The 12,289-nt window shown below is 54.4% G+C and overlaps 1 protein-coding gene across 1 annotated transcript; it reads right to left on the bottom strand.

Annotated features, from left to right (window-relative positions):
- Positions 1 to 2,734: 2,734 nt before the first annotated feature.
- Positions 2,735 to 10,909, bottom strand: MYBPH (myosin binding protein H). Its single transcript, XM_042836371.1, has 9 exons — positions 10,585 to 10,909; positions 10,255 to 10,389; positions 8,539 to 8,706; positions 5,870 to 5,958; positions 4,719 to 4,914; positions 4,244 to 4,383; positions 3,972 to 4,131; positions 3,376 to 3,512; positions 2,735 to 2,935 (listed from the first exon to the last, which is right to left on the bottom strand). Exons 1-9 carry the CDS (start codon positions 10,907 to 10,909, stop codon positions 2,735 to 2,737), a joined length of 1,551 nt encoding a protein of 516 aa, XP_042692305.1.
- Positions 10,910 to 12,289: the final 1,380 nt, after the last annotated feature.

Genomic DNA, 12,289 nt, shown 5'->3' with positions numbered 1-12,289 from the left:
GCTGCAGATTAGGGCTGTTGTTTACTGAGCACAGGTCAGATTCCCACTTGTGTCATATTTCTGCAAGAGGTTGCTTTCCTGGAAATGATGCCTTTGCCTGCTCCCTGCTAAGGTGCCCAGAAACCTAACAACTGGGATGTTCATAAATTAAAAGGCACTTGGATGATTGCTTTCAGTAAAATATACATCTAGCAGATTTTTCCACTTGTGTGCCCTCTGGACCTTTCCCAGGAGGGCTCACTATGAGTGGATGCTGTTACCCCCCTTGGTTCCCTGGGGGGTTACAAACACACTCCTTGCCCTGCAGGGCTGAATTAACAGTCAGAAAAGGGGCACAGTGTGCAGCACTGCTCCAGGTTGGTGATGCCTCTTCCCTTCAACAGGGCTGCACACCACTCTGCTAACAGCCCGCTCCCAGCACCTGTCAGTGCCACAAGCTGAGATGATGACAATGTGAGAGGGCAGAACATCAGCATCAGTGCCCAATGCCCAGTGGGTCTGCTTGGCCCACTGCCCAGCCAGCTGGACCACAGCCTGCACCCCGGTGGCATCACTAGCCCCAGCCACCTCCATGAGCCAGCCTGACCCTGGGCTGGGATAAAAATTAATCCCACGATGCCCTCTGATGGTGGAAAGTGTGGTCTGGTGTGAGCAATGCCGTGATGAACCCTCAGGCTTCAGTCTGGGCACTGGGGGACCTGAGGCAGATGGGCTGCAGGGCTGATGGAGCAAGGGTGGCAGCTTTATCCATAGGTTTGCAGTGCCATGGCTCACCAGGATGTCAGTCTATGGGTCTGACCCCATGCTCCCTCCTTGCCCCATGTGCCTGTTCCATCAACCCCAGCAGGCTGTGCTGATGGCAAAGTGCTCTGTGCTGCTGACCCCTGCTTAGCAGCTCATTCGCTCACCCTGATGGATCTGTCTGGGTTCTCTGTTAATTACCAATATCTGACCTGAGCTGTCTCACAGATGGAAGTAATGAGGCTGCCTTCCTGCACATGAAGGACATGTAGCTAATGGGCTGATTCCTCCTCTGTGTAATGCATGGGCACAGCCTGTCTGTGTTTGGGTGAGAGGGTAATGGTGTGCTGCTGAATTATGGCAGCCCTGGTGAGGATGAAGAACTTGCACTTGGATGAAGGTATGCCAACATGACTGTGTTGTGTTGTTGCTGTTTCTCTTCTTCATTCTCCAGCTGCAGCAGGTAACCCTCCTCCTCCTCCTTGATGGATTGGTTCTGCTTTAGCCATCTTCATGTTTTACAAAGCTGACACTCTCTCAAAAGCTGTCTCCTCCACCCATGGGTGTGTGGAATGCTGTGACACCCTATAGCATCCCTACAGCTCCCTCTCCTCCACCCCAGTGCCCCCCCCACTGCAGGACACAGTGACTGTTGAGGACCAAAGCTCAGATAGGCTTGTTTTATTGTCACGGATAAAAACACACCTAGAGAGGGCCATGCCATGGCCAGGACAACGCGCAGGACCCAGGGGCACTGCTGGGGAGGGGACAGGCCTGAAGGCTGTGATGGGGAGCATCACCACGTGCTGTGCTGCTGCAGCATCCACCTGGGTGAAAGAACAGGATCTGAGTCCTGACAGCTGCTGGTCGAAGGTGAGATGGGAAACCAAATCCCAGCTGTGGCTCCAAGGGATGACAAACCCACACAAGTTCCTCCACCCTCATCTGCCCCACAAGGTTCATCTGCAGCCTTTCAGCTCTGCTCCTCTATCTCACACACTTTCATACCTGCCTCCAGCCCCCTGTGTGTGTATTCACCTCCATATCTCCAAGCCCTGACTGTTGTTCATGTGTCTCCCCATTCATGTCCTCTTTTCTCTTGGCTCATTTACAGCCTTCCCTCCTCCCAGCAAAGGGGCAGGTTTCTCCCATCTCTCCCCACCAGCACATCTCCAGCCCTGGGAGGAGGCAGTCCCCAAGCAGGGCTTCATCAGCAGCTGGCAAGGGCCAGTCCAGGATACACAAGTTGCTCCATCCCCAAAGGATCCACCCTCAGCCCCAGTCCCAACCTACCTCACTCTTCGTCTCAGCCTCCAACCTGTCCTCACTTGGGCACTGTAGGAAAGTATGGGAGATGTAAAGGCCCTGAAATCCCCTCACCTCACTTCCCTATGACATCTAAATGTGCACTGGGCATGACAAATCCTCTCAGTGTGCTCACACCTATGCACAGCATCCCCATGCACTCACGCTCTGAGAGCTGACACATGCACTGCCTTCTCCCAGACAGTTTGTCCCCATGACACCATGTTCCAGCCTAGGCAATGGTCAGGTGCTTTGTGTCCCCAGCACAAGGACAAGCTTGTCATCAAGGTTTGGGCTCTCTGCTGAGGCAGAGAAATGGGAGCTGGAAAGCCTGGGCAGGATCCTGAGACATAAATCATGGCACCCCAGGTGCAAGTGAAGCAGTTTTGGCACGCGTGGCTTGGGGGTGACTTAGGACACAAGTGATGGTGGACGCAGTGAGGAGCAAGCGGCCGTTACAGCCTCTGCCAACATCTCTGCTCCTTTGCATCTACAGACTCTGGTTTTCTGCCCACTTTTTGGCCATGAATGAAAAGCAAGGGATGCTGCGAGACTAAACCCAAGAAGCCAGAGAGCAACCCAATGCCTTTCAGCTCCTCCTCCACCAAAACCCAACAGAAAAGAGGCGCAAACTGCACCACTGTGACAGCAGTGGAAGGCAGGCAGGGAGACCTGCTCCTCTCTCTCCTCAGTCAAACTTACTTTTCACATCAAGTTTGCAGTCTACTGAGGCTTCCCCCAGAGGGTTCACAGCTTTGCAGGTGTAGACGCCCGCATCGAAGGGGCTGGGCTTGCGGATTTCCAGGGAGCAGACGCCCTGCTCGATCATTGCTATGTATTTTGGATCTTCCCGTATCTCCATCTTATTTTTCATCCAGATGATTTTGGGCTAGGAGGCAGAAGGGTTTCATTTATTGACTTATTTTTAAAGCAGGGAGAAACATGAGAAATCTAACTGTCCCCAAAATATAGCCATCTCCTTCTGCTTTGCCTTGGTCCTTCCCAGTGCCACTGGCCATGATGGGATCCATTGTCAGAAGCCATTTGTAGAGTTAAAACACCCATTCTGGAGCTCTAACCACCATCCACAGCTCCTCTCTCAGAGTGGAAGGAAACAGGACATGGCTTGAATTGAGACCAACCTCCCCTTCCTGTGCAGAAACTCCCCAACCTGCCCTGCTTTGACTCAGAGGGCAGCTGCAGACCCTATCTCCATTCAGCCCTCATTCGACGTGGCCAGCCATCTCCCAATACTTCCAGCCACTTTGCAGAGCCCAGCTGGTGGCTGCCTGCACACAGAGGCGATGCTGCCCTTGGAGGAGCACTGACCTGGGGGAAGCCCCGGACGGAGCAGAAGAGGTGAGTGCTGTAGCCCTGGGTGGTGGCTCGGTCTGTCAGGGGTTGGGTGAATTTGGGGGGCTCCATCATGTCCCGTTCGGGGATCTTCTGTGGCTGGTAAACAGTTTCTAGGAAATTAATGAAATCAAGGTGAGGCAGAGTTTGGGATCCTTGGTTGACCATCACACAGCCATGTGAGCCCAGCCCCAAGCCTCCCAAAATACTTCTGCTCTCTCACATGAGCTAGGCGGCATCTAGAGCGACCCGAGGGCTCGGCCTTCAGTTCAACCAGCCCTGTCTATAAATCTCAGCTCATCCAACCATGCCCAGTCCTGGGCTGATGCAGCCTCCTGCCTGTGAGCCAACAAGGTGATGCTTGTCTCGCTCTGTGCAGAAGGTCAGACCAAGGCCAGGCCCCTCAGAACCTTCTACTTCATCCATCCCAAGGACTGAGAGTCTTGCCCTGCAGGGCTCATCCTGGTGACCAGCCTAGAGGCATCACCACTGACCCAACCCCAAGGAAGCCCTGATGGGGACAGGATCCCTCCCTCCCACTCCATCACCCCAAACCACTTCCCCATCCCCACTTGTCTTCTTGATGTGAGCCACCCCAGAAGCAACAGCTGCTGTCTCGCTCATCCCGCAGGCGTTCTCTGAGAACACACGGAAGGAGTACGTGTTGCCTATGATGAGGTCGGAGATGGTGCAGTTGGTGCGGGTGCAGCGCTCCAGCACCGTGAACCATTTCTGATGGGGGGAAAAACAAAAACGAGCGGTTGGAGGCTGCCTAAAGGAAAGGGAACCCAGGGGTGCAGCCCCAGCACTGGGGTACGTGAGGCACAGGAGTGGCCGGACTCACCCCGCTCTTCTTGTCTGACTTCTGCACCGTGTAGCCCTTTATCTCAGAGTTTCCATTGTCTGCTGGGGGACTCCACTCCAGGGCCACATTAAAGCCCCACACATCCACCAGCTTCAGGTTCTGGGGGGGACCGGGCCGCTCTGCAATTACAAACACTCACATGGCTGTGTCCTCATTTGCTCCCCACAAATACTAAGCTCTGTCCATCCTCTTCATTTTTAATGCATTTTTACCCTGTTGCAGCACACGAGAGGTGAGGATCTGCTATGGGCATGGGCTGGTAGACATCCTGCAACCCCCACAGCGATTTCCTCATGCAATGGAAGAAGGACCCCAGGGCCTTGCCCTTGCTTTGCTGCTGTCCCTGTCCCATACCACCCAGACCTATAGGAGCTACCCCCAACCAAAGGGCAGAAATGAGCCCCGGATCCACCTCTCACAGCACAACGCCATGGGTCCCCATCGGTAGCCGTACCAATCACTCGGATATCCAGGATGGCTTTGTCCTCTGCTCCATTTATCCTCACTGCAAGCTGGTATTTCCCCGAGTCGCTGCGCTGCGCCGTGCGGATGAAGAAGATGGTGTCCTTCTCTGTGTTGCGGATGTTGACCCGGCTGGTGTCCAGGGGTTGGTTGTCCTTGGTCCAGGTCACCTGGGGCTGCGGCTTTCCCTGGAGGAACCCATGTAGGTAGGTTAGAGCAACGGCAGGATGTGGTCCCAACAGGGTGAGCAGAGCCACTCCACTTCATCCAGGCACAGCCATGGCCTGGATACGCACCATAGAATCATTTGAGTTGGAAGGGACCCTGAGGGTCATCTAGTCCAACTCCCCTGCAGTGAGCAGGCACTCTCCCATCCAGCAGGGCCCAGGGAAGAAACTATAGCGAATCCCCATCACCACCCATCATCCGTCCCTAAAGTCCCCACCCAGCAAATTCATTTGCCTATCAAGAGATTTGCAGACAGAGCCGTGCTCATGTTGCTGAGCTAAGGGTTTGCGTTTGGTATCCATGGCTGATTCACCCCTGGAGCACAGCCAGCACAGGCTCCCAGCTGCCTACAAGACAGGGGTGGACAAGTCCCTCACTGCAGGGACAGCTTTCTGTCTCTTGCTTCCCCCTGCTTGGAGGTGTTTCAGGGGTGGGTTTAATCCACAGCAGATGCTGTAGTGGAGATGCTTTGAGGATGCCACAGACAGCAGGTAATGTTAGCCCAGGAGATGGACTATGGACTCCAGCTCGTCCCACCAGCATCATTTTCAGTACCTTCTTCACACAGCCCTGGGTCTACCCTGCTCCAAAACAGCCGCCTTCCCTGGGAGGACACCCAGCACTGAGTTTCTGGGTCCACAGCACTGTAAGCCAGGTTCCTGAACAGGAACCACAAGCTGAGACAGCAGCAATACCTAGTTCATGCCCTCATCTGTTTGGGGTTGTCCACTTACCAATGGGAGCTAGGCAGGAATTGGAGAGAAATTCCCACCCTTCTCAGCCCGTAAGACATGGGGACCAGGACAAGCTAGCACATAGCAGAATGGGGCATGCTACGTTGGCTAGGAAGGTCACTGGGGAAATCAACCCTGGGTGAGCAAATCCAAGGGACTAAACCCCAAATCACCCACATACCTGGAAAGGGATCAGCAGGTTCACGGCCTCCCCAACATGCCTAACATACACCTGCCGCAGATGGCGAGGTAAGCGGATCCTTGGGAGATCTGGGAACCAGAAAGTCAAACAGTGGGGCCAGGAAATCACAGCTCACAGCCTCATCGCATCTCATAGATGTGGTCAAACATAGACAAACCCATCCCAGGCATTCTGCTCTTGGCCATCAGGATGTCCTCCCCAAAAGCAACTCTTCCCTTTCATCACAAGGTTTTAGTGGACATGGTGATGATGGGTTAATGGTTGGACCAGATGACCTTAGTGGTCTTTTCTTAATGATTCTACTATTCTGTGATCTCCTGGACCGTGCTTCCCATTGCCAACACTCCAAAATTACTTTCTTGTCCATTGCAATGCAATGGCACCACTACGATAAACCATCTTTATAGCCTGCCCATGGCAACCGGTGTGGGTTAACCAGCAGAGCCCACGTGACAGCAAGCTGTGGGCAGCATCTCCTGGTTGGGAACCATTTATGTCCCAGCTCACACAGCAGAATTTCTAGGAACACACAACCCAACTTCCAGCAAGGGCAAGGCTTGGCGGACCTCTTCCTCAGAGGCTCAGGGCTGTCAAGAGGACAAGATGGTGCACAGTTTCTTACAGCAGAGCTGCAAAAGCCCAGGCTAGAAAATGGAGGCTGATGTCCCCAAGGGAACACAACAAAGACAAGCAAGAAAACCACTGGAGAATGCCGATGGAGTGCATGCCTCCTTCCCAGGGTGAAAATAGCAGCCGTGTAACTCAACCAGCACGGAGCCAGCAATCCTTCTGGGGAGGCATTGGGTTGACGTGAGCCCCTCATAAAAGAGCTGTGTGTCTCTGCCTGGATTAAACGTGCTGGAGCTCAGCTCTGGGGAGGGGGCTCGTGCAGGGCGACAGCCAGAATTAAACCAGGAGCAGGCGAAGCCTCAACAGCTGTGAGCAGAGAGGGCTGGGAGATGCCCGATGGTCCCAGATGGCCCTGCTGACAGCTGGGGAGGTCTCTGCTTTGTGCACACAGCTGTTGGCTGCAGGAATCCACGTGTTGGTGCTCTGCGTGGGCTCATTCATCCCAGCAGGGCAGAGAAATTGGATTTCCTTGGAGGAACATTAATTCATGGGTGTCTTCTTCCAGCTCAGCCAACAGGGATGGCTGGGACAGTGGCCCAGACGGAGTGTGCATGTGGCTGGGAAGGCATTGCCTTGCCCTAATTCCCTGCAAGATACTGAATCTTCGGCTGGTTTCTCCCCATCTCTCTCTCTGCCTCCCAAACCCACTCATCCCACCTGTTCTTAAAATCCCTGCTGCATGTACTGCTGCTATTTAAAGCCCCATCTGACGCTGTATATGTACCAAAGAGGGCTGCAAGATGCAATCCTGAATAAAACAGGGAGGCCAGAATGTGACAGACAGGATGGGGACGAACGGACTCAGGCACCCAATGTGCACCAGCAGCACTGGGTGGACTCGGGAGGGGTCATTTGTTTTTCAGCACAGCCAAAGCATGTGGCAAGCTGTGGTTCAGATGAAATGCAAAAGTTGGAAAGTGCCATATGCCAATATAGAGTTTCAGACAGCAAAAGAAAGAAAAAAAAAGGAAAAGATGTAGAACAGAGCAAGTTGCGCATGGATCTTCCAGCCCTTTGGGTTTTACTCTCAGCTGGCACACGTGGTTGGGAAAAAGCTGGCAGTGATGACAGCAGAACAGGCAGCGTGGTGCAGCGTGGGACTGCCAACGGGAAACCTGAGCTGTGCGCCTGGCATCTCATCCCAGTCCCTGTGCCTCGGTTTCCCCAGTTCTGCAAGGAAAATGGGATCTGCAGGTGAACATGGCACCGCTGGCAGACACCTCTGTGATATCTCTGCTTCAGTCCCCAGAGGATTCAGGCAGAGCTCTGGACACAGCACCCAACAGGCTACACGCACAGCCCTACAGGACCCTTTCCAGATGCTGGAAGCCTTCTCCAAGTCCTTTCCTACAAAAAGCTGGCAGTTCCTGCAATAGCTCGTGCTGCCATTAATACTACTTTTAAGCTGATGAAAAAATCTCTGTTCTTTGAGTCATGGGAAAACTTGTGCACTAATAATTCCCCAGAAAGGATAAATAAATATATTTCCTGTCAGCTAAATGAAAACCAGCCTTGCAATCATCCATCAACCTCAGCACATTTGCTGCACCCCAGTAGGATTGCGAGTCTTGCTAAGCATGGGAGCAAGCCATTCATTAGCGCGTCCAGCGTGATTAGAGTTCCCAATGTCCACACAGCCAGCTCTCGACTTTCCTCAGCTATATAAACAAAGCTGCCTCCGACCCTGCTGCCTAACAGGGATGTGCTGGCACAGCAGAGACGCAAGGAGAGGAGATGCAAGGCCGTTTCCCAGCCACTGCAATGAAATGGGAGAACGGGGCTCTGTGTTCTGGGTGCGGTTCGCTCCCACCTACAAGATCAGTGCACTGAGGTCAGGAAGCTGCGCCATTCCCATCCCAATCCGGGGGAATTGGGCCCTGTTTTGGAGGATAACATCTCAGTCAAAGGCTGGATTGCAACAGTGAGAGGGCAGAGGATGATTGGGCTGCAGGGATGAGCTGCAATTTCTTTGCCTGTTGACAAGGCACACGAGGATACTGCATGGCACGAATTCCTACCGGTGATCTCCCTGATGAGGATTGGCTGCTCCAAGGTAGCTGGGATGCTGGTGCCACTGGCACTGATGGCCTTCACCCGCACGTGGACCTTCTCACCAGAGCCAAGGTCCTGGACCTTGTAGCGGGTGGAGAGAAAAGGCTCCTTGTTCACAGCTGTCCAGTCCGTACCTGGAACAAACCCAGCAAGGCTCTACAGATGCAGCATGGCCAGATGGATGCGCACCCCCCAGACAGCAAGATCAAACCCCAGGAAGTGAAACAGAGAAACAACCCTTGGAAGGTTGGAAAGGGTTGGAAAGTTGTGCCTTGGAAAGGCACAAGCAGAAAGATTCATGTCATCAGATTTGAGGCACCTGGCCTCCCCACCCTGCCAAGGAGTGTGGGTTACCAGCTGGCAGGTGGTCAACTGTTGTGCAGGAGGCAATTTGCAAGGCATTAGGCCAACAAACATGGGCTCTGCTGACATTCCAGGTGCATTTCTGGAAGTAGTTAAGATCCTCTGACCACCCTGCCAGCGTATCTTTAAAATCCTGAGGATCCTTTGCCGTGGCTTACCGTGCTCCCCTGCACATTCTCCACATTGGGTAAGGCCTGTCCATCACCTGCCATTGGCATTACTCTACCTTCACTCCAATCTGACCATGTTTTGGCCACCCAGGTTCTTGTACCAGCCCAAATGCAGCAGTCTCAGAGCCCACGTGGCCATCACTGAGTGACTACTCCTCTTCTGCCACTCAGCCAAGGCCAAAGCAAGCTAGGAGAGCATCCAAAACCATGACCTTTGGTGGCTGTTAGCCAGCTTCCTCCAGGAACGCCTGCATCTTTGGACCTCCTCACAGGTCCTGTCAAGCCAGTTATTTCCCCAGCCTCCAGCCCAACAGAAAGCATCCCCTGGCCAAGCTTGTAGTTTTGCTTGTGTTGATCATGCCTGCCACAAGCTGAACGGCCAAAGGCCACAGGTCAAGTTTCCATGGACCCCCTGGATCTCCCAAACTGCTCCAGCCTCACCCAGCACCCAGCCCAGCAGCCCCAGCCTCCCCTTGATGTCCCCACACACCTCATTCGCTCTCACCCCAAGGCCAAGCAGGGCTTCACAAGAGCACCCAAAACACATCTCACCCACCTCCTTCATTCCACCAACAAGCCATGCAACCGGAGAACCGCAGCTAATTGCTGCCGCCCACCAACCCATCTCCATCCTCTGCATCTATCCTCCTTCCAGGCTCTTTGAGCCCCATGTTCCTGGGGGTGGGCTTGCCTGCTGATACATGCCAGCCTCTCATGCCACCCAGCAGAACACTTTCCCCTCTCGTCCCCCCATCTTATCCCCATTCCTTTAAGCAGACATGGGAGATTTGTGTCTTTATCCTCCCATGGTCTTGTATGCCTGTCCCAGTTCCATAGGTTCATGATCACCAGACCATCCCCCACGGGCCTGCTGCTCCCTCCTCCAGCCTTGAGCTGGATACAGAAGTGACATTAAACCCCTGCAGTCCAGCCCATTGCTAAAGAGACCACCAACAGCTGAAGCCAGCGAGATGACCCTCTCCTTTATAGGAAAAAAATATATATACCACTTAAATCAAAGTATCTGGGGCAAAGAAAGGAAAATGGGCTGCACAGAAAGGTGCTGCCAAGTTCCACCCAGTTCCGTCCCACACCTCTGCAGCACCTTGCCCACTCTCATGCTTACGAGGCAGGAAAGCCCAAGCCTACTTCCATCTTTGCAGATCTCCACCACATATCCATCCAGGCTCGATTTGCCTGTCTGCTCCGGTGCTTTCCAGGTCAGTGTAACAGAGTTTTCAGTCACTTCTTCCACAGCCAAGGACAAGGGGATGCTGGGCGGCTCTGCAACAAAGCCACGGAGTGAGGGCAGGCTGTGGGCTCTTGGGGAGCAATCAGCCCACCCACCCTACCCCCCCAGCCCTACCCCCCTCCCAGAATATCACCGTTGATCTCATGCCCCAACTTTTCACCCATATGTGTCCCCTTCTCATCCTCGCACCTTCCCCTCCCCACTTCACTATCCAGTCCCCTCCTCACCTTCTTTGGGTTTCTCAGGCACAGGCTCTGGGGCTGGGGCTTCAGCCGGGGCAGCCGGGGGGGATCCTTCCTCATGGGCTGGAGTCGCTTCAGCCTCATGGGCCGGAGCGTGCTCAGCTGCAGGGGCCGCAGGCTGCTCCGCATCGGGGTGATGCTCGGGGGCTGGGGGTGTTTCAGCAGCGGGGGCTGGGGCATGCTCTTCCTTTGGGCTGTGCGCTGGCTCTTCCTTTGGGCTGTGCGCTGGCTCTTCCTTTGGGGTGTGTGCTGGCTCTTTCTTTGGGGCTGGTGCTTTCTTTGCAGCAGCTGGAGCCGTTTTGCCAGTCATAGCTGCAAAGCCGAGGGGCTGTTTTGGGGTCTCCGCTCCGGGATCTCTGCTTTCAGTGGGGGTCCCTGCTCCAAACCAAAGGTCTGTCCTCCAGACTTGGGATCTTAGCTCTGAAGCTGGGGTCCCTGATCTGGATCTGGAGCCTCCACTCTGGATCCAATATCTCCACTCTGAAGGGACGGGCTGTGCTGCGGGACGGCTGTGCTGGGAGGGGGGAATCGGGTCACTGAGCCAGGACAGGGGCTGGAGATTTTTATAGGCTTGAGCTGGCACTTGTCACCTCCCTGCAAACCAATCTGCCTGCGCAGGCGGGGGCCTCCAGGAATAGCCGCCCGGGACCTGCACATTCAGCAGCACGCCCCTACCCCCTCCTATGGGACTGCAACACATGGTCTTGCCCCCCCACTCCCCCCAAGCCTGCACGGGACTGCGCAGGCCAGGGCCAGGTCACCTTTCTTTGGGGACACAACTCCTGTTCCCACACCACCACCACTGTGAGCTTCCCACCCCAACTGAGCTTGCCACCTCAGTTGTTACCTGCCGGCCCCAGATTCTGTGCTCACCCCACACACCTCATGCCTTGTCCCAGACAAGACCCTCCATCTCCTGATCTCCGCATTGCTCCCCTGACCCTCTTGCCCCCCAGGTCCTTCCTTATTCCCTGCCATCACCTAAGGCCACTGTGCTCCCCAGCTCAGTCCCAGAAACCCAGAAGAGCTGAGGCTGGAAGGCACCTCTTGAGATCATCCAGACCAACCCCTCACCAAAGCAGGGTCACCAAGGCAAGATGTTCATGAGCTTCCTCACTTCTTTGTACCCAGGTCCTCTCCTAGGTCCTACCTGAGCACCCAACCTTCCCAGTCCCACAGTCAGCACCAGATCCCCTCTCTCCATGTCCTCCCCACCGCTCCTTGGCCTTGATACAGCTGCTTTCCCTATCACAATCCTCAGCACAGCCCCATGCACACCTGCTCTGTGCTTTCCCCAGCCCTGCTGACCCACATTCCTGGAGAACATTGAGCACAGGCCAGCCTTGCAGTGTCTTGCAGCCTTGGCTCTGCACATACAAAGCAGAACTGTGTCCATGGGGTCTGGTCACCCCAGGACTCACATGCAGCCACTTTTCTGTCAACCTCACATTCCAATTCATCCCAAAGGACCACAGTAACCCAAAGCCATGTTATTCTATAGGATATAAACCCACTCACCCCCCTGCCTGTCCTTGTTTCGTTTGCTGCCATATCACGCATGGTATGCTACTAAAAATGCCTCTGTAACCTATGGTCTAATTCCTTAGCCTTCCTCAAATTCGGGTCAACAGAGTGTTTTCTCCTCTCCCCAACTATTTCCCTCCATGGATGCTGTATGGAGGAGATTCTG

The sequence above is a fragment of the Centrocercus urophasianus genome, unplaced genomic scaffold (genome assembly GCF_019232065.1).
Source record: "Centrocercus urophasianus isolate 14NV4802_14NV808 unplaced genomic scaffold, USGS_Curo_1.0 seq_6, whole genome shotgun sequence".
Taxonomy (NCBI): domain Eukaryota; kingdom Metazoa; phylum Chordata; class Aves; order Galliformes; family Phasianidae; genus Centrocercus; species Centrocercus urophasianus.
Note: the sequence above shows the minus strand (reverse complement) of the source record. Positions and strands in the feature narration are given on the sequence as shown.